Raw genomic sequence first — 27,253 nt, 5'->3', positions numbered from 1 at the left:
GGGCTTGTAAACTGCATTGTTGGTTGAGGGCTTGTAAACTGCATTGTTGGTTGAGGGCTTGTAAACTGCATTGTTGGTTGAGGGCTTGTAAACTGCATTGTTGGTTGAGGGCTTGTAAACTGCATTGTTGGTTGAGGGCTTGTAAACTGCATTGTTGGTTGAGGGCTTGTAAACTGCATTGTTGGTTGAGGGCTTGTAAACTGCATTGTTGGTTGAGGGCTTGTAAACTGCATTGTTGGTTGAGGGCTTGTAAACTGCATTGTTGGTTGAGGGCTTGTAAACTGCATTGTTGGTTGAGGGCTTGTAAACTGCATTGTTGGTTGAGGGCTTGTAAACTGCATTGTTGGTTGAGGGCTTGTAAACTGCATTGTTGGTTGAGGGCTTGTAAACTGCATTGTTGGTTGAGGGCTTGTAAACTGCATTGTTGGTTGAGGGCTTGTAAACTGCATTGTTGGTTGAGGGCTTGTAAACTGCATTGTTGGTTGAGGGCTTGTAAACTGCATTGTTGGTTGAGGGCTTGTAAACTGCATTGTTGGTTGAGGGCTTGTAAACTGCATTGTTGGTTGAGGGCTTGCATTTCACGGTAAGGACTACACCTGTTGTATTCGCCGCATGTGACAAGTAAAATAAATAACTAATAATTAATTAATTAAGGCCTACGTCTATCAATCAACTGATGGCCCACAAATGGGCACCCGGGGAGCTGTTGTTGTGTGGCGTTATCGGCGTTGCTCAAGGGAAGAACGACAGAACACACACACACACACACACACACACACACACACACACACACACACACACACACACACACACACACACACACACACACACACACACACACACACACACACACACACACACGACAGATCCTTTTCACCTTGTCTGCTCAGGGGTTCAAACTGGCAACCTTTGGTTACTGGCCCAACACTAGGCCAACTGTAAGTGTATGTCTGCTGAAAATCACTCAATATCGTGTTCGTCATTTCCTTTTCCAATTATGTGTGAACTCTGATAATAACCCAGAAATAAATTCTCACCGACATTTGGTCAGATGCTCGATTACCATTTATGTTTACGTAGTCTGTCCACGGGAGATTAACGTGTTTCTCTTATTTTTGTCCCCCACGATGAAATCGGGGAGGGGACTATGAATCTGACTCTGTCTGTTAGTACGTTCCAACATTCATACAACGTTAGTCACACAAATATGTCTCAGACAACAGTGGCCCGATTTTGACGATTTGGGTGAATTATGCGTCTTGGCCAGATGGTGGCGCTATAAGAAATTGAAAATGCTAACTTTGAAAGTTCACAGCCCTCACCCCGTTTGACCTAACGCCATGAAATTCTGTACATACTGTAGGTCCCTATCCTCACAAGTGACACATTTGCCTCAGGGCCCCATATGGTCCACCATTATAGATTTTACGCCATTTAGAATTTTGTGAAAAACACTTAAAACGCTACTCTTCTTGCACCGAATGTGGGGGATAACATGTTTACTGTTGCCTTGTTTTCTTTTCCCCCCCAACTGTAAAAGGTTAAAACTATTTTCTTGATGTTATGAATGGTCAGTCCATTCCTCCATAGCTCTGTATCAATTTGAGAGTTGTTACATTTCTCCAACCTCACACCGTGGCTGTTTACCTAACAAGGTGACCGCTGTATTGTTGTTGGATTCCCAGATTGCTCCTTTAATTAAAGCACAATATATAATATGAAAAAGCTGGTAGCTGAGTAATAAGTCCACAGTCAGAAAGGAAGTGTACGTAGGCCTAGGTGTTTTTAATCAATGCTCAACATTTTACCATGAAAATCATATTTTATGCCAACACAGGAAAATGAAAAGACTTTAATGTTCAATACTTTGATCTTCGTTTATTCAGCAGCTTCTTTGCCCTTTAAGAAAAAAGACAAGAATGGATCAGTATTAATTATAAACATGCTAAATATATAACACTATAAAGTATGATGGACCAAGCATTTAAGGCTCAATGCTAAGTTTTAATTTTCGATTTTGAAATACCAACTTAGTTTGAATGATTCTTTTTTGTTGTTGCCCTGATGTGCTTCTTGGAGATGTTCAATACATTTGAGTGAGTGTAAAAGGTCAGTATTGACCTCTGTGAAGGCTGAATCATAGGTGGTGTTGATGTGATCATATTTGAAGATGAATCAGGTGTAGGTGCAGCAGCAGCTCTGTACCTTTCCACTGTCGCGGGTCTTGGCTCTGAGCTTGTTGACTTGAGTCTCAGCGATGTCAGCACGCTCCTCAGCCTCCTCCAGCTCATGCTGAACCTTCCTGAACTTAGACATGTGCTGGTTAGCTGCTTCCTCCTGGGTGAGGGGAAATAGGAGGGTATAACGTCAGCATTCAAATAGGGAGATGGATGATACAGCAGAGAAAGTGAGATGCAGAACAGGGGATCAAACCGCTGACTCCAGGGGCGGCAGCACCACCACTAGACCAGCACCCGGCACAGCAAATTAATATTCAACCCCGTCTCCTTTAAGTTGCTAACAACACATAGGCATAGAGATGTATTTGAGGCTCTCAGAAATGTACATAAGTTCTTCAGTTGAGTCATTGTGGACTGATGTGTAGTAGCACTTACACTAAACTATATAGACATTACGTTTTGTAATGTCTACTAGGGGGGATAATCTGTTTTTGAATGTATGATTTCAGAGTATTTGACTAAGTATGACTCACCGCTTCCTCAGCCTGCCTCTTGTAGGCCTTGACTTTCATCTGCAGCTTATCTACCAGGTCCTGAAGTCTGCCAACGTTCTTCTTGTCCTCCTCAGTCTGTGGGAGAGGATCAAAGAATCACTGCCACATAGTTTTACACACAAACCTGTCTGTGTTAGTGTCAAGTGTGTGTTGAAGACACTTTCTCTTACCTGGTAAGTGAGCTCCTTGACTCTGCGCTCATACTTGCGGACTCCCTTGACCGCGTCTACACCTCTTCTCTGCTCGGCCTCCACCTCCGTCTCGAGCTCACGCACCTTTATGGAAGAAAATAACGTAGGCATTTGAGGTGGTGAAATCAGACAGAACAAATATTTTCAAAACAGATGGATATTATTCTACTCAGTCAGAGGCACAATTGTTGTCTGTTTCGATGTAGTTTAACTCTTTGAATAGAAGGGTCTGTAATGATAAAAGCTTTTCATTGTCAAGGTGGATTATTGACAGAACGTCATAACTCAATGTTCCTTATTATAATTAAATAAATGTCCAGTATTCAGCCTTTCAATCCACCCTGCTGTTAACTCACCCTGCTGTTAACTCACCCTGCTGTTAACTCACCCTGCTGTTAACTCACCCTGCTGGTAACTCACCCTGCTGTTAACTCACCCTGCTGGTAACTCACCCTGCTGGTAACTCACCCTGCTGTTAACTCACCCTGCTGTTTACTCACCCTGGACTCCAGTTTCTGGAGCTGCTTCTTGCCTCCCTTCATGGCCAGATTCTCAGCCTCATCCAGGCGGTGCTGCAGGTCCTTGACTGTGACCTCCAGGTTCTTCTTCATCCTCTCCAGGTGAGAGCTGGTGTCCTGCTCCTTCTTCAGCTCCTCAGCCATCATGGCCGCCTGGAATGGTAGTGTGTTTAATTTATGCACCAATTGGAACCAATCATAGTCTCTCTAGAAAGATGTGTTGCCTCCCAGACAGATGGGTTACCAACGTTCCAGCATACATGGGCGCACTAAAACAACCGTCAGCTTGGCAGAGAGGAAAGGGCAGGGTGGGGCGCCGTAAAATCTGTCCAGAACCCTGCCAAACATTTTCAATTGCTAGCTAGATGAAGCATATTTTTCAATTAGTGTATTTCGCAAGACCATGTAAATAGTTTGCATGCGTCATGATTATAATAGTAATAGTAATAATAATAATGACTGGCTGTGGCTTAAATTAGCCTAGCTATCTGTGTCCGCATTGTGGGTCTGCCTTTGTCATGTTTCCGTTGAGATTATTTTTAAGCCCCGCCTGGCCAAACTCACGATTTGTTGGAAGATTTGTCAGTCTGAAGAGCACCTTCCCCAAATTGGCCAAGAAAATCTGACACGATTCCCAGACCTAGTGCTGTTGCCCTACATCTGGGATGTCCAAGACTACACCAATCATAACCTCCCTCTGAGATCCTTGTTGTGGTTAACCAGCCCCAGCTACCATTGGCCCTTTGGGACAAATCAAGTTGACATTTTTCAATCGATCATAAGGACTCACATCAGTGATGGCCTTCTTGGCCTTCTCCTCTGCGTTCCTGGCCTCCTGGGCGATGTCGTCCACCTCTCCCTGCACCTGAACCAGGTCAGACTCCAGCTTCTTCTTGGAATTCAGAAGGCTGGTGTTCTGGAGGAGGAAACAAGACCATTTGTTTTGACGCTCAAGAGAACTTACAAGTCACAGGGCAGAAATTATGAAAATCTAAAAAGGCAGCACTGTCGAATTCCAGATGCTTGGTTGCGTTTCATTAGAAATGGCTTTTGACCCGTACCTGGGAGTGCAGCAGTCCAACACGCTCGCTGGCGTCTATCAGCTCAGTCTCAGCCACTTTGCGGCCTCTCTCTGTCTGCTCCAGAGCAACTCTCAGCTCCTCGATTTCAGCCACCATCAGACCGTTCCTGCGTTCCACCATGGCTGCCTGCTCCTTCATGTCCTCTGAGGCGCGGACGGCATCATCAAGGTGCAATTGGGCATCCTGGGGTTCACAATGACATGGGTTCATTAGGACTCATTGGCAAGTAGGGGCGATAGGATCATTGATAGAAATGTAAATTGGTAAGAATTTCCCCAGTTTCCCTACCTTTCTACAGTATATGAATCCACTATTGAATCCCTCTGTTCTATTCTTTTCTACAGATTCACAAACAAATACCTCCCCATGTTTAGATGTTTGAGCCTGATGTCCCAGTCCCTTTACCTTGAACTGTCCCTGGACGTTCCTCAGCTGTTTCTGGGACTCAGCGGCCTGCCTGTTGGCGTGGCTCAGCTGGATCTCCATCTCGTTCAGGTCCCCCTCCATCTTCTTCTTCACCCTCAGGGCATCATTCCTGCTCCTGACCTCAGAGTCCAGGGTGCTCTGCATGGAGTCAACCACCCTCTGGCTGTTCCTCTTGATCTGCTCCATCTCCTCGTCCTTCTCAGCGATCTTCCTGTCCACCTCACCCTTGATCTGGTTCAGCTCCAGCTGCACACGCAGAATCTTGGATTCCTCGTGCTCCAGTGTGCCCTGGACAAAGAGAAACAGTCAAGCGAATTGTGTTTATTACATTTGGATGTGTATAACACAAGAAATTAAATATAGAGTTTAGTCTTAATTTGGGTGATGGGAGGATGATTTGGGTCACGGGAGGATGGTCAACTTCTCTTTTGAGTCTCGAGCTGAAAAAGTTTTAGAAGCCCTGGGCCATGTTCTGTTATAATCTCCACCCGGCACAGCCAGAAGAGGACTGGCCACCCCTCATAGCCTGGTTCCTCTCTAGGTTTCTTCCTAGGTTTTGGCCTTTCTAGGGAGTTTTTCCTAGCCACCATGCTTCTACACCTGCATTGCTTGCTGTTTGGGGTTTTAGGCTGGGTTTCTGAACAGCACTTGGAGATATCAGCTGATGTAAGAAGGGCTATATAAATACATTTGATTTGGCTAGTGTAACACTCCTTTTCCCATCATACAGTTGTAGTTTGTACCTCAGCCTCCTCCAGAGCGGTCTGGATCTCAGACTTCTCTGTCTCCACGGTCTTCTTGGCCTTCTCCAGCTCATGGATGCTCTTGCCAGTCTCTCCGATCTGCTCAGTCAGGTCAGAGATCTCCTCTGCACACACAAACACAGGAGCAGTTTAGACTTGAGATTTTCAGTGGAAATCACCAATGCTCTCAAGTCGACATTAAATCATAATAACAGTTCATTAAAAAGCAGCACTTCATACGGTCTTGCAAATCTAATTGCCCTGCACTTCCTTGGGTTGTTTAAAGGAATACCGATAACTAAATCATAATATATTAAACTGTTCATAAAAACACTGAGATGGTGTAAAAGTCATCTTGATGAATACAGTTCCTACAATTTTCAAAACACTAGTCAAACATGAACTTTTTTCAAAATCTCACGTTGCAGGTTCTTGTTCTCTCTCTTCAGAGTCTCCAGATGATCCAGAGCCTCCTCGTAAGAGTTCTTCATCTTGAAGAGTTCAGTGCTCATAGAGCGAGCCTCCTTCTGAGCTCCTTCCAGCTCAGCCTGACCCTCCTCATACTTCTGCTTCCACTCTGCCAGAACCTGGGGAAATCAATGGGATTTTCATTAGAAGTCAATAATGAAAAGTTTTGAATCAGAAACATTTTACTACAATTGATCACATGTAGCAAACAGAAAATACATTTTCACCTTGTCAAAGTTCCTCTGCTTCTTGTCGAGGTTGGCGGCCATTGCGTTGGCTCTCTCAACGTCAATCATGAGGTCCTCCACCTCTCCCTGCAGTCTCTGCTTGGTCTTCTCCAGGGAGGCGCACTTGGAGTTGGTCGCCTCAATGGTCTCCTCAGCCTCCTGCAGACGCTGGGCCAGCTTCTTCCTGTTGGACGATAAGAGGGTGGTTTTTATTGTGACCAATTTGTTGAAAAACAAATGCCACAATAACTTACAATACATATTGATGTAACATTTTCTCAGATCCCCCTACCACCCTCACCATCCCTATATTAGAGCTTTTGCTGTTGCGTGTGACTCACTTGGCCTCCTCCAGCTCCTCTGTGCGTTGGATGGCATCAGTTTCATACTTAGTCCTCCACTGAGCCACCTCGCTGTTGGCCTTGGACATGCCGCGCTGCAGCTCTGCCTTGGCCTCCTGCTCCTCCTCAAACTGCTCTCTCAGGAGGTCACAGTCATGGCGGGCAGACTGGACACCGTGGGCCAGGGCGTTTTTAGCCTGTGAGAGAGAAAGAGAGAAAGACAAAGACAAAAAGAGTAAAACAAATGACAGTAGAAGTCTGAGGCTGGCGTAGTCACAATCTATTTGAAGATATGGCTCTAAACTCTATGGTCGTTGGTGCCCATTTTGGATTCCTTACCTTGACCTCCTCCTCAATCAGTCTCTTCATCTCCTCAACCTGCTGGGTGAAGGCCTGTTTGCCTCTTGTCAGCTGAGACACCAGGGCTTCCTTCTCCTCCAGCTGGCGTCCAAACTCACCTGCAGGGACAGAGGAACATCTTGTTAATGGGGTCTCTGTTCACTACAATTGAAAATGTATTTTGAGGTATCGTAGGGCAATGTTAGGTGGTGAATAGTACAGTAGAATCTACAGTATGTAGACTGGACTATATAGATGCAACCCCCAACACGGTATTGTAGACTACGTTGGTTTGTTGTTCATTGTTGATGGTACCATTTTCTGTCAGGAGTCTGGCCCTCTGTCCGCTGATGTCGTTGACCTGGCGAACATTCTCATCATTCTTAGTCTTGAGCTCGCTCAGCTGGTCCTCAAGAGTACGGCACATCTTCTCCAGATTGCCCTGTTAGTGAAACAAGTCCCATCATTACTTTATATATGGGACTCCTGTCAACTTCAGTTCACTTGAATATTAATGAAGTTGACCCCCCTCAACACTGCTTGACTAAAACATCACTACTCACCTTAGCCTTGGCGACAGCCTCCATGTTGCTGGAGAGGTCATCAATCTCCATCTTGTACTCACTCTTCTCCTTCTCCAGCTTCTGCTTGACGCGTTGCAGGTTGTCGATCTGCTCCCCGAGCTCAGCCACACTATCGGCCTGCTTCTTGCGCAGAGCGGCGGCTGTGGCCTCATGCTGCAAGGTGGACTCTTCCAGATCACGACGCAGCTTCTGGAACTCAGCCTCGCGCTTCTTGTTCATCTCAATCTGAGCAGCAGTGGCGCCTCCGGCCTCCTCCAGCCTCTCGCTGATCTCCTCAAGTTCCCTGGAGAGATCGGCCCTCTGCTTCTCAACCTTGGCCCTGGCAGCACGCTCAGCCTCAATTTCCTCCTCCAGCTCCTCAATACGGGCCTAAAACAGGGGGCAGGAGCAGGGAGGGGTGAACACTACAATACAGTTGAAACACAACAGAATAAGAGTTTGTATATTTTGCATAACTGTATTAATTACAAAGTCAGTTACACTAATATATTAAGTAGACATTGTCCCATGTTGCAACCAAAACCCCAATGGTAAGAAGCACCATCTTACTGAGCCATCAGAAGCCACCAGGAAGAATGTGTGCTATCAGAATACATGTTTTAAGGAAATTATTCAGGTGGGTTCTTTCCTGTACTGGAGCTTAGATCCTATTTTACCTGGAGTTCCTTGATCTTCTTCTGTAGCTGAGCTCCCAGAGACTGCTCATCCTCTATCTTGCTGAGGAGCTGGGTGGTCTCAAAGTCCTTCCTAAGAAACACAAACACATCGATTGCAGAGTTGGTTTTGGTTTGATAGTGTAAAGGGAGAATATCATACCAATCACTTTGCTTTTAAGAATCACATGCAAATGCTAATTCATAATTACAATAATATGTTAAGAACAACCATTATGATCAATATGGCAATAATACTGTAAACATTTGTTTGTGTTTACTTCTTGATTTTCTCATCAGACTGCTGCTTGTCATTCTCCAGGTCCATTATGGACTCCTGGGCCAGTTTCAGATCTCCCTCCAGCTTTCTCTTGGATCTCTCAAGGTCCATACGGAGCTTCTTCTCTTGCTCCAGAGAACCCTCAAGCTACAAGATATAAACAGACATGTGTTGGTCAAATCTAAACAACTGAAGATAATATCATCTTATTATGGCCAAAATGTCAAACTCCATTCACGTCGTCCACTTGCTGTTCCAGCTTGGTCTTGGACTTGGTCAGAGTGTTGACTTTGTCCTCCTCTGACTGCAGGTCGTCCAGTGTCTGCTGGTGGGCCTCTTGGAGGGCTTTCTTCTCTTTGGTCAGCTTGGCAACACTCTCATCCATAGACGCCATCTCCTCTGTCAGATTTTTAACCTGAAAACAGACACAGCCAAAATTACTCATTGGTCACATCACCATAAAGGAGAGATTGAGTTAGATATATATTTCATTCATTTAATTCAGATTAATGTCAACAAATACTGTACTATAGATTCAACACTAGATGGCAGTGTACTCCATGCCAGTGTACTAAGGGAGAGTCATAAACGAGGGGGGAGCAGAACATGCAACGGATGTGGGGAGTACCCCGAAACTGACATTCCACTATTTACTGTCTTGATTTTCCCTGCAGCCACAAAACAACTTGAACTCAATTTCTGTTTAGCTACGTTTTGAGTTGGTTATTGTTTGGATGATTGTTTTGTTAGACTGTCTACGAGACCTTGTTTTCAGTGGCGTGCTTCTCCTTCTCCACTTTGGCCAAGGTGAGCTCCAGGTCATCAATGTCCTTCTTCAGCTCAGAGCACTCATCCTCCAGCTTCCTCTTCTTGGCAGTCAACTCAGCATTCATCTCCTCCTCGTCCTCCAGCCTCTCGGTCGTCTCTTTGAGTTTGGCCTCCTGCTGGATCTTGCTCTTGATGAGCCCCTCACACCTTTCCTCAGCATCGTTCAGATTCTCTGAATCCTGGTTTTCAGAACAGCAGAAAAAATTTGCGGCTTCACTTTGTGTATCAGCAGACGGACGTAGTTTAGTCAAAGAGGTGTGTGTGTGTGTGTGTGTGTGTGTGTGTGTGTGTGTGTGTGTGTGTGTGTGTGTGTGTGTGTGTGTGTGTGTGTGTGTGTGTGTGTGTGTGTGTGTGTGTGTGTGTGGGTAAATCAATAGAAATACATGAAATATAGGTAGCCTAGGTAACATAGACAATATAAATACGTGACTTAGCCACATACGTCACAGTGTGATTGTGTGTGTGTTTGTTCGTGCGTGTGTTCGTGTCTGTGATCATGTGTGTGTAAATGTGCCGTCGTGACGGTCGTTGCTCACTCACAGATGTGACTTGGAGAGCCAGGTCGGACCTCTCCTGCAGCAGAGACACCATCTTCTCCTCCAGCTCCTTCTTCTTGGCCAGAGCCTTGGCCAGGTCTGTCTGCATCTTCTCATAGTTCTCCTTCATGTTGGCCAGCTCCTTCTCGGTCTCAGCGCTCTGCAGCAGGGGCTTGATCTTGAAGTACAACTTCATCCATGGCCAGGTTTTAACATTCATGAATGAACGGATGTTGTACTGGATGGAGAAGACGGAATCTCTGGTCGACAGAAAGGACAGAGTGGCATGGTGAGTGACATGTTTAATGAAGCTCCATTCTGGTATTCAAAGAACCTCAAAACGGAGCCACCCCCGACACTTTTGTGTACAGCTGAGGAATGGCGCTAGGGAAAAGTAACCCCTCTTGAATTCATAGACAGCTCTTTAGATGTGAGGATTGACAGCTCATGCTAAGCTCATGAGGCATTTTATATTCTTCAACAATGAATGGGTAAACATCGCACATTTAAATGACAATTCAACAGCTTTCCAAATCCCAAACTACAGCTTTAATAGAACATTATAAGACGTACTTCCTCATTCTGATCAACTCACGTCATATACACTATGTAATCATAATGCATTAGACACAGCTGGTTGACAGAAAGCTTTGCCAAGATGTCTACTCTTCCTCACCTCCTCTCCATCATCTTGGTGAACTCTCTCCTCATGAGGAATCCACGGCTGAGAGCCTGGACCATGCCGACCAGAGAGGCCAGCTTCTCATCTCTCATCTCCTCCAGGACACCCAGCAGACCGGCTTTGAAGAACACCTGAGACACAGGTAAACACGGTCCATTATGAAACCACAGTGAGATGGTGGCGGATAGAACGGGGTTGAATCATAAGAAGAGGAACAACACCACTAGATTAATTTGAACAACATAAACATTGCAATGCTTACAAACAAACCACGTGATAGATTGTCTCTAACTTGTTATTGTACAGTCGTAGAGAGTTAATGAACACAGATACAGATAACTGCAGCCATCCCACTCCAACACAATGCACATGACAATGAGTTGACTTTCTCTTCCATGCTTGTGATGTACGACTTAGAAGAAAACAACACTACAATGTTTTTACAGCTTTTACATTACTTAAAGGGGCACTCTGCAGTTTACACATCTACTTTTGGGACATATAAATAAAAACATTTATTTTATCTTTATTTAACTAGGCAAGTCAGTTAAGAACAAATTCTTATTTGTGGGTTAACTGCCTTGTTCAGGGGCAGAACGAGCTGTACCTTGTCAGCTCGGGGATTTGAAGTTGCAACCTTGTGGTTACTAGTCCAACGCTCTAACTAGGCTACGCTGCCGCCCCTGAAGTAGATGCACCCATTGATTCTTGAAGAATATAACTGATAAATGCCTCATGAGCTTAGTTCAACTGTCGTACCCCATCAGAACCCCAAAATATTAGCTTGTTTTACTCTGCCGGTTTTAAACGAAGTAAATGTAAACAAACACTATATAGCCTAAAAACATGGTTAGAACTATACTTTTGATATCATGGATGGTCAGTCCTTACATCCATAGCTCAGTCTATGGATTTGAGAGTGGTTACATTTCTCCAGCCACATCCCTCAGCTTTTTACCAAAACCGGGGCGGGGAAGACACTTTATAATTGTTTCAACTGCTGATTGCCACTTTAAATTAAGAAAAGAAAGAAACAAGGTTGTATAGACCAACTGGAGAGATGTTGATTGGTTAGCGTTTAAATGATCACTGAAGTTTTGTTGTCAGCTTCTGCAGGGTGTATGTGACTGACCTTGGTGTGTCCAAACTTGTAATCATCGTGATTCACATCAATGGACCCAAGCAGCTTCTCAGAAGCCTTCTTGTTGTCCATGAACTGGCCCTCGGGGATGACACTGGCATTCAGTACTTTGTACCTGAATGAGGAAAATGTTTAAACAATCTGTTAAGTTGTAATAGGTTGGTTATATTACGTAAAAGGTAAGACTACTCTGATGCTGTTACAACCCTTGGAACAGATCTTTGTGTGTGTGCGTGTCCATGCTCGCATGTGTTTATTAGTGTTTGTGTGTTGTGTACCTCTGCTTGAAGTCAGCATAGATGATTCTGCTGGGGAAGCCCTTCCTGCAGATCCTGATCCCCTCCAGAACACCATTACACCTGAGCTGGTGGATAACCAGGAAGTTCTCCATCAGACCTGGTAAAAACAAACCAAGTCTCTTTCAGTACTCTTAAACAGGTTAAAGATTAGTTCGTTAAGATTACTGATACTGAACGGGGAAGATGTCATATTTAACTCAACATGTATTGTACCTGGAGTCTTTGACTCGTTGGGGATCAGGCAGCGCACAAAGTGAGGATGAGTGCTCCTCAAGTTGGTCATCAGCTTATGTAAGTTCTCCTGTAAGAGGGTTACAAAAGCATTTTCTAAGAAATCATTCACGATAATCAATGCACCTTTTGAAGGACTGAATATACACATTTCAGAAGCTCACCCTGAACTGGGAGGACACAGTCTGCATAGAACCACCCTTCTTCTTGCCTCCCTTCTTGGTATTATCTGTTCAAAAGGGCAAAGTAAAAGATAACCAGACAAGTCCATTTCCTGTAGCGGGAGGAATAAATAGAATAACAATAAGAGTATGTAAGAAATCTAGAGTGGTGTTGTCTTCAGCGAGCACACTAATTAGAAATGAGACAATCTGGGGTTAACTTCACACTCATCTTAATGCAAATGGTGCCAATGAGATAACACCAATTAAATGTACCCAGTGAATTAACCTGAGAAATTGTGATCAATTCAAAGACTTTAAAGAAAATGGGGGTCTGAGTTGTAATTAGTGCTTAAATAAATCTTTTGACGTGATGCTAGTCTTACCCTCAGGTGGAGCAGCGGGATACAGGGCAACCAACAGTTTGACTGAGGACTTCCCGTACAGCTGAATAACTGAATCGTTCAGGGGGTCCTTGTTCTTCTCCAGCCAGCCAGTGATGTTGTAGTCCACAGTACCGGCGTAGTGCACCAGGGAGAAGTGGGCCTCTGCCTTGCCTTTGGCTGGCTTGGGCTTCTCAAACGCCTTGGTTTTGCCAAGATGCTGGGAGTACAGCTTGTCTTTGAAGGTAGTGTCTGAAGACTTGGGGAACATGCATTCCTCTTCAAGGATGGAGAAGATACCCAATGGCTTTATGAAAAGAAATGTATATCAAATTAGGGATATTTACATTTAGGATCACATTCATTCCTTTAGAAAACATGCTATTATAGGATTATATTCACTTAGGGGCAAATAATAGGAAACATATTGAGTTATCAACAGTCAAATATGTTAAACCCCAGTGATAATATCTCACACAGCGCTCCCTATGAGCTTTGCTGTTGTGGTCCATTATAATCCTCAGACAGTTTACCTTCTCAATAAGCTCAATGCAGGCAGCCAAGTCCATGCCGAAGTCAATGAAGGCCCAGACGATTCCCTCCTTCTTGTACTCCTCTTGTTCCAGGACGAACATGGTGTGGTTGAAAAACTGTTGCAGTTTCTCATTGGTGAAGTTAATGCAGAGCTGCTCCATGCTGTTGTACTGTTGATGGATTTTCAGAAGGGATCATTTCATCATCATACAAGGCTGTAATCCCTCTCAATCACAACTCATTGTCTTGTTCTGGTCTCATACTCACATCAAAGATCTCAAACCCGGCAATGTCCAACACACCGATATAGAACTGCCTTGGATTCTTGGTGTCCAACATCTCGTTGATACGGATGACCATCCACAAGAACATCCTCTCGTAGATGGACTTAGCCAGGGCTGAGACTGAGTTATTAACCTGCAATGATTATACCTCCAATGAATACATGAGATGTTGACCGTGTCTAGTGATGAGGTGATGAGAGCTTTGGGGGGAAAAACATCATCACTATTCAAAAAAAGCTATGCACTCGTCCCCAAAATAATTGCGGTGGTGAGGAAACGGTAGATGCTGTGTTTGACTGCCTTACCTGAGGTACAGTCTGTCCCTTGGTCACATACTCGTTGCCGACCTTCACTCTTGGGTAGCACAGAGCCTTCAACATCTCAGCTGAGTTCAGGCCCAGCAGGTAGGCGATTTTATCAGCCACTGGAGAGAAAACCAACAACAACAGACTCAGGCACACAAGATGTTTCTGATGTCACACTGACAAAACAGTTTTGTCAACTCTTTTGTGGATTAAGGTTTTGATTTTCACCCACATCCATTTCAAATCATTTATAGAGGTTGGAATTTGGTCTCCAAAAATGATCTCCTACCTGACTTTCATGTGGCACTGTCTGTTTTACATGTTCTATTTCTATGCTGGGGACTGGGAATGGGACTAAAGCTCTACATATTGTATATCTATGAGTGGGACTCACCCTCTGTGCCGTCTGGCTCGGCCTGCTCCTCACGCTGCTTCTGCTTGAATTTCAAGTTTCCGTGGTGCAGTACAGCTCCTGTCAGCTTGTAGATGCCCACCTTCTCCTCATTAGTGAAGCCCAGGATTGTAATGGCATCCTGGCGTTAGAGAGGAAGTACACCAGTGATGAAGTGAACAGCAGATTTGCTCAGTTCCAGCTCACTCCAGAACAAATGGGATGGATAGATTTCACTGGCTTCTCAGCTCCACGTGATTACGCTTGGCCAACACACTAGTAGACGGCAGCACAAAAGGAGTTTTACATTGTTCCACAGGGGCACTTAGTGGCACTCTCTTGTGTGATGTTTTACATGTATGTGCCTCAAGGTGACGTGTGAAGGCATGAAGAGTGCCTTGAGGTACATGCCTCACTAACACAAGGCATTCAAGTTGGAATTGCACAATGTATTCAGTGTGTATGGTGGTCCTACCCATTCCATATGTAGAGTTTGGTTAACCCTTTGTATAACTCACGTCTGTGGCATCCAGCTCTTCCTTGTCGTTGATGCTGGCCACAGTGATCTGGCCCTGGCTGCACATGGGGAAGTCGTAGGGGTTGGTGGTGATGAGTGACATTTCTGTGGACAACAGAGAACGACTTGTCAGTTAAATCTCTCAGAATTCTTCTGTCCTACCTTCACAGTATCTCTCCCTCCTTTACTCAATACGTGGGACTCAAGGATACATGTAGTATATAATAAATAGCATCATATAAGTCTCCCGGACTGATGCAGCACAGTGTCCAGATGCCTTGTTACCTTGGATGTACTCATTGTAATAGTCTTTTTTTAATTTTTTTTACAAGTTCCACAGATGGAGGTGGGAATAATTTCTCCTGAACCTCTGCTTTGACCTACCAACAATCTCAGGTTTGTGGTTGGTCATCATCTGGAAGAAGATGTGGTAGCCTCTCTCATCGGGCAGCTGGAAGGACACTCTGGACTTCTCCAGCAGGTCTGGGAGACAGAGAGACCGAGAGACCGAGAGACCGAGAGAGAGAGAGAGAGAGAGAGAGAGAGAGAGAGAGAGAGAGAGAGAGAGAGAGAGAGAGAGAGAGAGAGAGAGAGAGAGAGAGAGAGAGAGAGAGAGAGAGAGAGAGAGAGAGAGAGAGAGAGAGAGAGAGAGAGAGAGAGAGAGAGAGAGAGAGAGAGAGAGAGAGAGAGAGAGAGAGAGAGAGAGAGAGATACAATTCAATGTGATGATATGATCTCCAAAAAATGATCTCAGTGAATTTAGAAAAGCATTGAGAAACAAGGAAAACCAACTCACAGGTCTCAATGTCAGCTTTAGCCAGTTTACCACCTTGGAAGTGAATCCTGATGAATTTACCCTGTAGTAGAGCATGGAGGTTAGAGAAAGGTCAACTAAATAAATGTAACATCTTACTTTGATAGACCCCGTTAGATGTTACAGTTTGTGGAGAATTACTAAAACTAGAGAACTAGAGAACTACTGAAATAAATGTTTACAATATAAGATAACTTCCACAGTGTGCCCTTTATACTTACAAAGCGAGATGAGTTGTCATTCCTCACTGTCTTGGCATTACCGTAAGCCTCCAGCAGAGGGTTAGCAGCAATGATCTGATCCTCAAGAGACCCCTGATCGAGACAAAGCAAAGTTGCTCAGAAACTGGTAAAGTGGTAAAGTTTGTTTTTCTAGATTTTTTTGAACATTCATTTTCCTTGAAACAGGTTTTGACACCCAACCAAACTGAAATGTGTTAAAAAGATAAACATAAGCACAACCTACCTGCATTTTGTTGGGGTCTACTTCCTTCTTGGCACCAGACACTGCAATGGTGGCAAAGTACTGGATGACACGCTTGGTGTTGACAGTCTTTCCTGCACCGGATTCTCCACTTGTTTATATGACAGAGAAAGAGGGGTTTTAGTTACATGTTTGAGTGCAAAATTGGCTTTCACTAAGAAATAGCATCGAACAATAACACTGTTGACCTGTTTTCTAACATAAATAATTAACAAATATTCCTACTCATCGAATCATTATTACACATTGCCTAATCCATTCATAATGTCATGTATGTTCTTCACACCAAGTGACCAAACATAATACCATAGAAACCATTTGTCAAGTGACATTTTAGTAAACAACTTACGTAATCAGGACGGACTGGTTCTCGTTATCTGTAACCAAAATACATATTGCTTATCATATCCAAGCAGCATTATGGGTACATTATAGCATTCATAGCATCATCATGAATTTCAGTATGGAACATTCTCCATTCAAGGCCAGTGAAGTCAGATATTCCCATCAAACTGTTCTTGACCTAGACTAGAAAACACTAGATACACACTTAGAAAACAGGGTTCCTCAAGGGTTCTTTGGGAAGGGTGATGGTTCTATGTGGAACCATAATGACTCAGAGAACCCTTTGAGCTCTTCAATGGTTCTTTGCAGTTGAGAAAAAGGTTCTTTCCTCTTTTAGTGATAATTAAAATATAGGGGCGGCGGCTCATTAGAATATTTTGGGGTGTGGTTTACTCACAGCTAATTTTTGTTCAACTGTGAGACAGTCATTCCAGTTTATCTAATCTGTTGCGTACTGCCATCACAATGAGCCTAGTGGTTAGAGTGTTGATCCAGTAACCCAAAAGGTTGCTAGTTTGCATCTTTGCGCTGAAAAGATTTCAATTGCTCCAGGTTTACCTTTGATAATGACTGACGCTGGCCACGACCCCTGAGGGTGTTTGGATGTGGTTCTATGGGAAGGGTGATGGTTCTATGTGGAACCATAATGATAATTGATAATGACTGACACTGGCCACGACCCCACAGGAAAGGCCTTTGTAGCACCATAAAGGTTCCATTTAGAACCGTACGAGCATGGTTCTTTATGGAACCTTCAAGTAAGGGTTCTACATAGCACCAAATAGGGATCCGCTATGGTTACAAGCCAAATAACCCAAAATATAACCATTTGTTTTAAGTGTGTACCTCTCTAAAGCATATTTTTAATTTCATCCATCCATCCATCCATCCATCCATCCATCCATCCATCCATCCATCCATCCATCCATCCATCCATCCATCCATCCATCCATCCATCCATCCATCCATCCATCCATCCATCCATCCATCCATCCATCCATCCATCCATCCATGAGAGCTCGTACCGATCTGCATGAACTGGAAGGCGTTGTCAGAGACGGAGAAGATATGGGGTGGAGCCTCCATCCTCTTCTTCCCTCTGTAGGCGTTAACAACCTCCATGTCGTACACGGGGAGCCACTTGTAGGGGTTCACCGTGGCACAGAACAGCCCAGAGTAGGTCTGGATGAAAGTGATCAAATTAAATTAGGGGATTAACTAAATCTGATTGACCTTCACCTGGATTCACGTGAGGATGTGGGTGTACTTTGGTTATGTGGGTCTGCAGTAATGGTATGTGTAGTACTGTATGTGTTAATGTGTAGTACTGTATGTGTTAATGTGTAGTACTGTATGTGTTAATGTGTAGTACTGTATGTGTTAATGTGTAGTACTGTATGTGTTAATGTGTAGTACTGTATGTGTTAATGTGTAGTACTGTATGTGTTAATGTGTAGTACTGTATGTGTTAATGTGTAGTACTGTAAGTATGTATGTATTCTTTTATGTTCATGTAATTGTGTATGTTTATGCAGGTTTCTTACGTAGATCATCCATGCTGCATAACGCTCTTTGAGGTTATACAACACAGAGGCTTCATTCAGGTAGGTCATCATGGCCATGTCCTCAATCTTGTCGTATTTAGGGGGGTTCATCTGGTAGACGTCTGCCTCTTTGAACTCTTTTCCTTCCTGAAACAGTCAGAAATCTACATGACACACAGATCAAACTGGACTTGACTGAATGCTTTTTGCTCATTAAATACAAGTTCAATCTTTTTTTAAATGCGTCCCTCCATTGAATCCCACTACTTTATCACCCACTGGCACATATACTGAGTATACAAAACATGAAGAACACTTGCTCTTTCCATGACATAGACCAGGGATGGGGAACTTTGATGGGGGTGTGGGACGCCAGCTTCCCATCCAGGACATAGACTGACCAGGTGAATCCAGGTGAAATATATGATCCCTTAATAATGTAACTTGTTAAATCCACTTCAATCAGAGTAGATGAATGTGAGGAGACAGGTTAAAGAAGGTTTTTTAACCCTTGAGACATGAATTGTGTACCATTCATTTATGTCATTTAGCAGTCGTAGGTGCCATTGAACAGGGTATGGTAGTAGGTGCCATTGAACAGGGTATGGTAGTAGGTGCCATTGAACAGGGTATGGTAGTAGGTGCCATTGAACAGGGTATGGTAGTAGGTGTCATTGAACAGGGTATGGTAGTAGGTGCCATTGAACAGGGTATGGTAGTAGGTGCCATTGAACGGGGTATGGTAGTAGGTGCCATTGAACAGCGTATGGTAGTAGGTGCCATTGAACAGGGTATGGTAGTAGGTGCCATTGAACAGGGTATGGTAGTAGGTGCCATTGAACAGGGTATGGTAGTAGGTGCCATTGAACAGGGTATGGTAGTAGGTGCCATTGAACAGGGTATGGTAGTAGGTGCCATTGAACAGGGTATGGTAGTAGGTGCCATTGAACAGGGTATGGTAGTAGGTGCTATTGAACAGGGTATGGTAGTAGGTGCCATTGAACAGGGTATGGTAGTAGGTGCCATTGAACAGGGTATGGTAGTAGGTGCCATTGAACAGGGTATGGTAGTAGGTGCCATTGAACAGGGTATGGTAGTAGGTGTCAGGCGGACCGGATTGAGTCAAGAACTGCAACGCTGCTAGTTTTTTTCACGCTCAACAGTTTCCCTTGTGCATCAATAATATTTTACCAGCCTAAAGACATCCAGCAAATTTGTGGGAAGCATTGGAGTCAATATGGGCCAGCATCCCTGTGGAACACTTTCGATACCTTGTAGAGTCCACGCCCCAACGAATTGAGGCTGTTATTACTCAATATTGCTAAGGTGTTCCTAATGATTGGTGTACGCAGAGTACGTAGTGATTCTTTACTTATATTTGTGAGAAAAAAAAATCGATGCAATTTTTAAATAGCAGCAATAAAAATGATGTTTGAATGTTATATTCTAATTACAAAAAACAAATGAATGATTTTTAATCTATTTTGTTACTGATTTTTTATTTTTCATGTTGATGATTTTTTTCAAGAAATAAAGTAATTGTACAAAGTTGAACTTGAATACTTTTCAAATCAGCCTTACCTGCTTGGAGCCGTCAGGATTGGTGACTGTCACAGTACACTTTCCGTCGGCCCTGTCAGTCACCAAACCCTTAAGGTACAGCTCTTTGACGTCTGACACATAACAAGCGTTCTTTGAGTCAAAGGGTGCAGCTTGTGCCTCCATCCTCTCCTTCTCAGGCTTACGGAGGTATATGGCAGCCTTGCCGTAGATCTGCATCTCAGCGTCCGTACTCATGTTGACGGATTACTAGGAAAGATATGAAACAAGACACGTGATTGATACTCATGTTGACGGATTACTAGGAAAGATATGAAACAAGACACGTGATTGATACTCATGTTGACGGATTACTAGGAAAGATATGAAACAAGACACGTGATTGATACTCATGGTGACGGATTACTAGGAAAGATATGAAACAAGACACGTGATTGATACTCATGTTGACGGATTACTAGGAAAGATATGAAACAAGACACGTGATTGATACTCATGTTGACGGATTACTAGGAAAGATATGAAACAAGACACGTGATTGATACTCATGTTGACGGATTACTAGGAAAGATATGAAACAAGACACGTGATTGATACTCATGTTGACGGATTACTAGGAAAGATATGAAACAAGACACGTGATTGATACTCATGGTGACGGATCACTGGGAAAGATATGAAACAAGACATGTGATTGATACTCATGGTGACGGATGACTAGGAAAGATATGAAACAAGACACACGATTGATTCTGTGGTGCTTCCTCCACAGTCAACAGAGTAAGTTGAAAGGTATCTCACAGAATATTTTCAGCACTTTTTATATAGACTCAAACCATTCCTCACCTTGTGTTTCCCCTCCTACAGATGAATTTGTACTTCTCGGAGGGACCTGTGAAACATTAGGTTGTTGTGAATATGATGCACAAATCGAAAGCCCTGTCATTTAGCCCCTGAAGAGCTAGAAAACATTTTGAATGGCATCATTCAACTCAACCAATAAGGCCACTTTCAATTCAACTACAGGTGCAACTGGTCAATTACATTTTCATAATGGCAACTCACTTTACTCCCAATTATGTCAAGATTTCAAATAAATACCCCTGAAAACCCACTTAAATTCTTGACCAACACCTCAACTTACAAACAAGTGCAGGAGAAACACTTTTAACCACAGATAAAAGGTACAGATTTTAAGTAAAACACATTTCAAGTTAAAACACTTTTTTTTTTTTAACTAAGATTTTAAATCAATGACACTTGATTGCATATTATAAAATCTTACATGAGACAAGTAAAAAATAAAATGCAGAACTTAATTCAAACAGTGTAGTTAGCTACTGCCTCAGATTCTGAACTCAAAGATGTGACAAATGTACAACTCTAAAGATGTGGAGAGAGTCTTACCACAGAGGAAGAAGGGATCTGACTTATGGATACTGGGTCCTCAGCCTCTTTATATCTGGTTGGAAGTGCCAACCAAGCAGAAGTTAATTATGGACCAGTCTGGTGAAGGAAATGGATTGGATGAGAGACACTCCCCCAGACCTGTGTGTCTGTGTATCCCCTGCGTCACCAACTTCCAGGAGCGTCACACTGTCATTATATGACTTCTTCGTGGAATATTGGTCTGAATTGAATTTCACTGAATTTACACAAATGAGAAATGTCATTATTAATAGTTTTGGACAATATCAAAAGGTTGATTCATCAAATTGATTCCAATGTTACTACCAATGTCCCTCAAATTCTGTAATGGACTGAGTCCATATTGCCCCACTACCACTAAAATAGTTTAAATGAAATCTAATCTGACCTTATTTACTTAGATTTTATGTGGCACTAATCTTTATCAATCACTTGATATATTTATATTTACCCATTATTTTTCTTATATTATTTTGCTTATAAAAACATCTGAGCTCTCTCTTCACCTCATGCTTGGGACGGACTTGACCTCGTACTGTGCTCGGTTTGATTTATCACCCTGGTGAAACCATATTCACTGTTTCAAAACTAGAACAAAAACATATAGGCTTTCAATTACAGCTCATAAAACGTTTAAATCTAACGTTATTCATCTACATTATGATGTTTTGAAGAGGCTGGAGACGCTTTTATTAGTCTCACATTTCAGTTGGCTAAAACGGTCCAGTAGGATTGTTAAGACTTCTTAGGATTATAACATGACACCAGTACAGTATTTCAATAATATTCTCCACTCATATTGCTGACAGCAAGAAAGCTGCCTTAAACTTTTATATTTCACTGAAGTAAAACACTTAGCAGCTGAGCTGGCTTCAATACAACTGATATAGAACTAATAGGGTATAGTTACAATAAAGTAACAGATTCCTTTACATTTAAATCCCTTTTTTGTTAAGAAAGCAACTTCTGAAGGATCCACCTTTAGCAGAGACATTGCTTTAAATAATTCCTAAACGCATGTCATTTAGCAAGATCTTTTTTTTTCAAGTCAGGCATTTCATTCACAGCCTTCAATGTGTATCATATCTTTTCTGTTTTCAAACCTCAGCATTTAAATAGTCTTTGTGTCTATTATGGTGCGGCTAAATGAATGTTCAACAGGGTGAAACCTTACAGAACGTTCACATAGACATGTATTGTGTAGAACAGATATGACTGTCTGTCAGGTAGAATAGGGAATTGTGTCGGCTCTAGTCAATACATTTCTATCAGCTGTATTCAGAACATTTCACCTCACTGAATACACCCTGTTTTTTTATCCAGCTGCAGTGGCCAGCACATCAGTACAAGAAGCCCCATAGGAGGAGAAGCTGGATGGACTAGTTGAGCAAGAGGCTGGGCTGACCATCTGGAGGAACCCCGTCGAGGTCTTTTCATTTCTTGGACTGTGCTCGTCTTCACTGCAGCCAAGATTTATTGTTTAGTATATCTCCCAGCGTTTCCACACAGCCAATATCACTGTTAATAGACAGACGCTATTTACTTGGAGTGTTTGTGGATTAAGAGAACATTCGCACCATGCAGACTAAGAGTTTATGTCATTCAAGTTATTTTAAATGTGTAAAGGTCTTACATGATATATGACTAACAACAATTAAGGGGGGAGGGGGACGAGACATCTGTTAACTGCCAAATGTCATTAAGCATTAAAACTGTCATTGTAAATATTTGACATATGTTGGCAGGACGTTATGAGGATCAGACAGTAACTCTTAATCCAAAACATTTTAAGGATGCTTTAAACGACTGTCTGTGTTCGCAAAGTAGTCGTTATGTTTATCCGACTTTCAAGGAAGATTTAAACCCATTTAACCCCAACATTTCTTAAAGTTTTTACCATCATTGTAAAGCCCTAGTTATGTTAATTCATTTATGAATATTATTATTTATTTCATATGATTAGTAATTCATTTATGTTTGTATCTCATTGTTAGGTGAACGTGAACTGAAGTGTCATTTTAATATGTTGAAAATATATACTTTCTTAAATGATGTTTTCAAGAGAAACATTGAACATCTGACAGTCAACTCGTAGTGTAAAAGCAGGTGAGCTGGTTCTCGTTTTTTTGGCCATTTTCTGGTGTTTTGTGGCGGAAAACTGAGCACCTCGAGCATAACACGTCAACCCTGTTACCCATAGATAGATATAGCACGAATCTATTAACACTTTCAAAACAAATTTACACTTGCATTTAATTTCCCCTCCCTGTTGAACACAACAGGCTTCCATTCCACCTGTCACGAGGGGATTCATGGCTGATTTAGGATAAAAAACCTCAACCCTGTAATGATCACACCTCTTACTTTGTTGACACTTTACTGACACTTACCAAGTATAGTTTTTATTTCAGTCAACCTCTTGAGATGAATAGTTTTAATTAACGACCAAGTTAAACACCCAAAATGTACTCTGTTTAACAGCCCTTTTTAATCAACACAGACAGGAGTTTGCCTGAGACACCCCAATGCCTTAGCTGACATAGAGATTTGTAACATGATTCAAGCCATTAAAATGTCACACACAGTAAAAATCTAAATCTGGATGTGAAATGTCACATGTTGTGGCATGGTTCCCTCGAACTGTACATCTATTATGGTGGCCAACGTCAGCAATGTAAGGGCCTTGTGGTCGACTAATAAGGTCCAAATAATGTGCTGGCCTGTATCGGATCTCTCTGTGGTCCAGAGTATAAGTGATGAGGTCTTCACTTTTCAGCACAGTGAATTCAATGGAGGGGTACATTTAATATTAATCTCATACATTTACGAGGATAAACACTTTGACCAAATGGGGAGCTACTGTATTGTGCATTACAGATCTTTGGACAGAGTAAGAGGCATAAATGGTAGATTTACAAGAAGTAGTTCCATTTTCTGCCAGAGTTTGCAACAGATCAACAAGCGACAGATCATTTACAAGCCCAATATGGCCATGTTCAGAAACCAGTGTGCCAGAAATACATCCCGCTTCCACACAGCATTGCTTTATTGCTTGGTGGCAGATCTGCTGCCACTTGAGACGTGCACCTGAGGATATATAAGAAACCGACTTATACATGATATGGCCATTAGACGGACCAGTCAAATACCTGCTTCTTATTGGACAGCTTCATTTGAAGACTTTCAAATATGTCGTTTTAAATGTCAAATGTTGAACAATGTGGAACGTTATACTGAACTGTTATAGACTAAACAGAGTTCCTCTCTCTCTCTCTCTCTCTCTCTCTCTCTCTCTCTCTCTCTCTCTCTCTCTCTCTCTCTCTCTCTCTCTCTCTCTCTCTCTCTCTCTCTCTCTCTCTCCTCTCTCTCTCTCTCTCTCTCTCTCTCTCTCTCTCTCTCTCTCTCTCTCTCTCTCTCTCTCTCTCTCTCTCTCTCTCTCAAAGGGTCGTAACAAAAAAGTCAGGTCTTCTTAACTCACACATTTTGTCCAATAATGGACAAGCCCCCCGATTGATCATCTATAGTAATAACTTGACACAGACTACAAATGTAAACAGCACAGATTGTAGGAAGACAAAGTCAAGGACAAGAAAAGGAAAGTCCATAACGGAGAACATGAATAAAACCGTGAATCCCACACCCTCCCTTCAGCTGCAGCTGTTGGAACAAGTGTCTTGGGGAGCTGGGGACTAGCCAAGCCTTTGGAAGAGTCAGGACAAGTTACAGCTGAATCCACTAGATGGCCTGACGCCAGTGATCAATGTTTAGGAGTGAAACACTTCACATCAGCCACGCAATTTGAAGACTGATATACAGTGCATTCGGAAAGGATTTAGGCCCCTTGACTTTTTCCACATTTTGGTACATTACAGCCATATTCTAAAATGGATGAAATTGTTGTTTTCTCCTCATCCATGTCACACCCTGGCCTTAGTTATCTTTCTTTTCATTATTATTTTAGTTAGGTCAGGGTGTGACATGGGGAATGTATGTGTTTTGGTTTGTCTAGGTGTTTGTATGTCTATGGCTGCCTAGATTGGTTCTCAATTAGAGGCAGCTGTGGTTTATTGTCTCTGATTGAGAGCCATATTTAAGGCAGCCATAGGCATTTGGGTTTTGTGGGTAATTGTCTATGTTGTACGTTTGTAGCTTGTGTGTGCACTTACGTTTATAGCTTCACGATCGTTTGTTGTTTTGTTTCGTTTTGTTATAGTGTTCGTTGCGTGTTTTTTCCCTTCTCGAAATAAAAGAGAATGTATTTTGCACACGCTGCGCCTTGGTCCTCTCTCTCACCCATTGACGATCGTGACAATCCATCTTCACACAAAGCCCATAATGACCACGTCAAAACAGGTTTTAAGACATTTTTGCAAATGTATTACAAATAAAAAACAGATATATCACATTTACATAAGTATTCACACCCATTACTCAGTACTTTGTTGAAGCACCTTTGGCAGCGATTACAACCTCGATTCTTCTTGGTTATGACGCTACAGGCTTGGCACACCTGTATTTGGGGAGTTTCTCCCATTCTTCTCTGCAGATCCTCTCAAGCTCTGTCAGGTTGGTTGGGGAGCGTTGCTGCACAGCTATTTTCAGGTCTCTTCAGAGATGTTCGATCGGGTTGTAGTCTGAGCTCTGGCTTGACCACTCAAGGACATTCAGAGACTTGTCCCGAAGCCACTCCTGCATTGTCTTGGCTGTGTGCTTAGGGTCGTTGTCCTGTTGGAAGGTGAACCTTTGCCCCAGTCTGAGGTCCTGAGCACACTGGAGCAGGTTTTCATCAAAGATCTCTCTCTGCTTTGCTTCGTTCATCTTTGCCTCGATCCTGACTAGACTCCCAGTCCTTGCCGATGAAAAACATCCCCACAGCATGATGCTGCCACCACCATGCTTCACCGTAGGGATGGTGACAGGTTTCTTCCAGACGTGACGCTTGGCATTCAGGCCAAAGAGTTCAATCTTGGTTTCATCAGACCAGAGAATCTTGTTTCTCATGGTCTGAGGGTCCTTTAGGTGCCTTTTGGCAAACTCCAAGCGGGCTGTCATGTGGCTTTTACTGAGGAGTGGCTTCCGTCTGGCCACTCTACCATAGAGACCTGATTGGTGGAGTGCTGCAGAGATTGTTGTCTTTCTGGAAGGTTCTCCCATCTCCACAGAGGACTCTAGAGCTCTGTCAGAGTGACCATCGGGTTCTTGGTCACCTCCCTGACCAAGGCCCTTCTCCCCCTATTGCTCAGTTTGGCCGGGCGGCCAGCTCTAGGAAGAGTCTTGGTGGAATGATGGAGGCCACTGTGTTCTTAGGGACCTTCAATGCTGCAGAAATATTTTGGTACCCTTCACCAGATCTGTGCCTTGACACAGTCCTGTCTCTGAGCTCTGCAGACAATTCCTTCGACCTCATGGCTTGGTTTTTGCTCTGAAATTCACTGTCAACTGTGGGACCTTTATATAGACAGGTGTGTGCATTTCCATATAATGTCCAATCAATTGAATTTACCACAGGTGGACTCCAATCAAGTCGTAGAAACATCTCAAGAATGATCCATGGAAACAGGATGAACCTGAGCTCAATTTCAGGTCTCATAGCAAAGGGTCTGAATTCTTATGTAAATAAGGTATTTCTGTTTTTTTAAACATTTGCTAAATTTTCTAAATACCTTTTTTTAGATTTGTCATTATGGCCTATTATGTGTAGATTGAGGAGATAAATAATTAATGAAATCCATTTTATAATAAGGCTGTAAGGTAACTAAATGTTGACAATGTCAAGGGGTCTGAGTACTTTCCGAATGGAATGTAAATCATGTGGAAAATGGAAAGTGTTTCTGTCTGCCTGTGAATGAGTTGATAGGATGCCAAGTTTAACTGCTGTTGTGGTAACAGCTTTGACCTCTGTCTTGTAATATCTGAAGACCTGATGACAGGGGCCTCTCCTTTACAGTCCTGTACTTTATCCCACGGACATGGCCATGTGCTGAGGGACTTATGTCCAACTGTCAGAATAACAGTCAACTTTAATATCCCAATCCTCTTCATAATGTTGTAGGTAATTTGTTGGATCAAAATCAGGGTGGTGTTCATTAGGCACACTGCAATCAAAACAGTAGGAGAGCGGTAGTCAACAGACCAGTGATTCAACCAGAAGCCCTTGCTGGTATCTAATTACACCACCTGTTTCATTAAAGCGGAGCGGAA

General features: G+C 42.9%; 1 protein-coding gene across 3 annotated transcripts; it reads right to left on the bottom strand.

Annotated features, from left to right (window-relative positions):
- Nucleotides 1-1,766: 1,766 nt before the first annotated feature.
- On the bottom strand, nt 1,767-19,861 carry LOC120062421 (myosin heavy chain, fast skeletal muscle-like). Of its 3 annotated transcripts, none has more exons than XM_039012760.1 (39): nt 19,646-19,861; nt 18,065-18,211; nt 17,546-17,702; nt 16,525-16,552; nt 16,158-16,266; nt 15,914-16,006; nt 15,675-15,735; nt 15,263-15,361; nt 14,880-14,983; nt 14,365-14,503; nt 13,971-14,089; nt 13,649-13,798; nt 13,381-13,551; nt 12,851-13,154; nt 12,468-12,532; nt 12,286-12,373; nt 12,052-12,169; nt 11,765-11,888; nt 10,627-10,763; nt 9,955-10,210; nt 9,351-9,593; nt 8,825-9,001; nt 8,588-8,733; nt 8,310-8,400; nt 7,633-8,022; nt 7,385-7,511; nt 7,070-7,188; nt 6,731-6,927; nt 6,390-6,573; nt 6,116-6,281; nt 5,695-5,819; nt 4,931-5,239; nt 4,505-4,708; nt 4,234-4,359; nt 3,426-3,596; nt 2,905-3,009; nt 2,714-2,809; nt 2,206-2,337; nt 1,767-1,899 (listed from the first exon to the last, which is right to left on the bottom strand). In XM_039012760.1, exons 1-39 carry the CDS (start codon nt 19,859-19,861, stop codon nt 1,879-1,881), a joined length of 5,814 nt encoding a protein of 1,937 aa, XP_038868688.1. In that variant the 3' UTR covers nt 1,767-1,878. The 3 variants fall into 3 exon arrangements, with proteins under 3 accessions (XP_038868688.1, XP_038869446.1, XP_038870124.1); XM_039013518.1 differs by having other exon boundaries at nt 1,873-1,899; nt 12,842-13,154; nt 18,065-18,199; XM_039014196.1 differs by having other exon boundaries at nt 1,873-1,899; nt 18,065-18,199.
- Between the last annotated feature and the right edge of the window lie 7,392 nt (nt 19,862-27,253).

Source organism: Salvelinus namaycush, chromosome 1, assembly GCF_016432855.1.
Source record: "Salvelinus namaycush isolate Seneca chromosome 1, SaNama_1.0, whole genome shotgun sequence".
Classification (NCBI taxonomy): domain Eukaryota; kingdom Metazoa; phylum Chordata; class Actinopteri; order Salmoniformes; family Salmonidae; genus Salvelinus; species Salvelinus namaycush.
This window is presented reverse-complemented; position numbering and strand designations above follow the sequence as displayed.

Excerpts from the sequence above, each read along its gene's own strand:
- LOC120062421 (XM_039012760.1), bottom strand. The coding sequence starts at position 19,861 with ATGAGTACGGACGCTGAGATGCAGATCTACGGCAAGGCTGCCATATAC. Across the intron at positions 10,764-11,764 it reads ACAAGTTTGGACACACCAAG|GTGTTCTTCAAAGCCGGTCT; the intron begins GTCAGTCACATA and ends CCTGTGTCTCAG. Across the intron at positions 7,189-7,384 it reads CAGACTCCTGACAGAAAATG|GTGAGTTTGGACGCCAGCTG; the intron begins GTACCATCAACA and ends CTGTCCCTGCAG.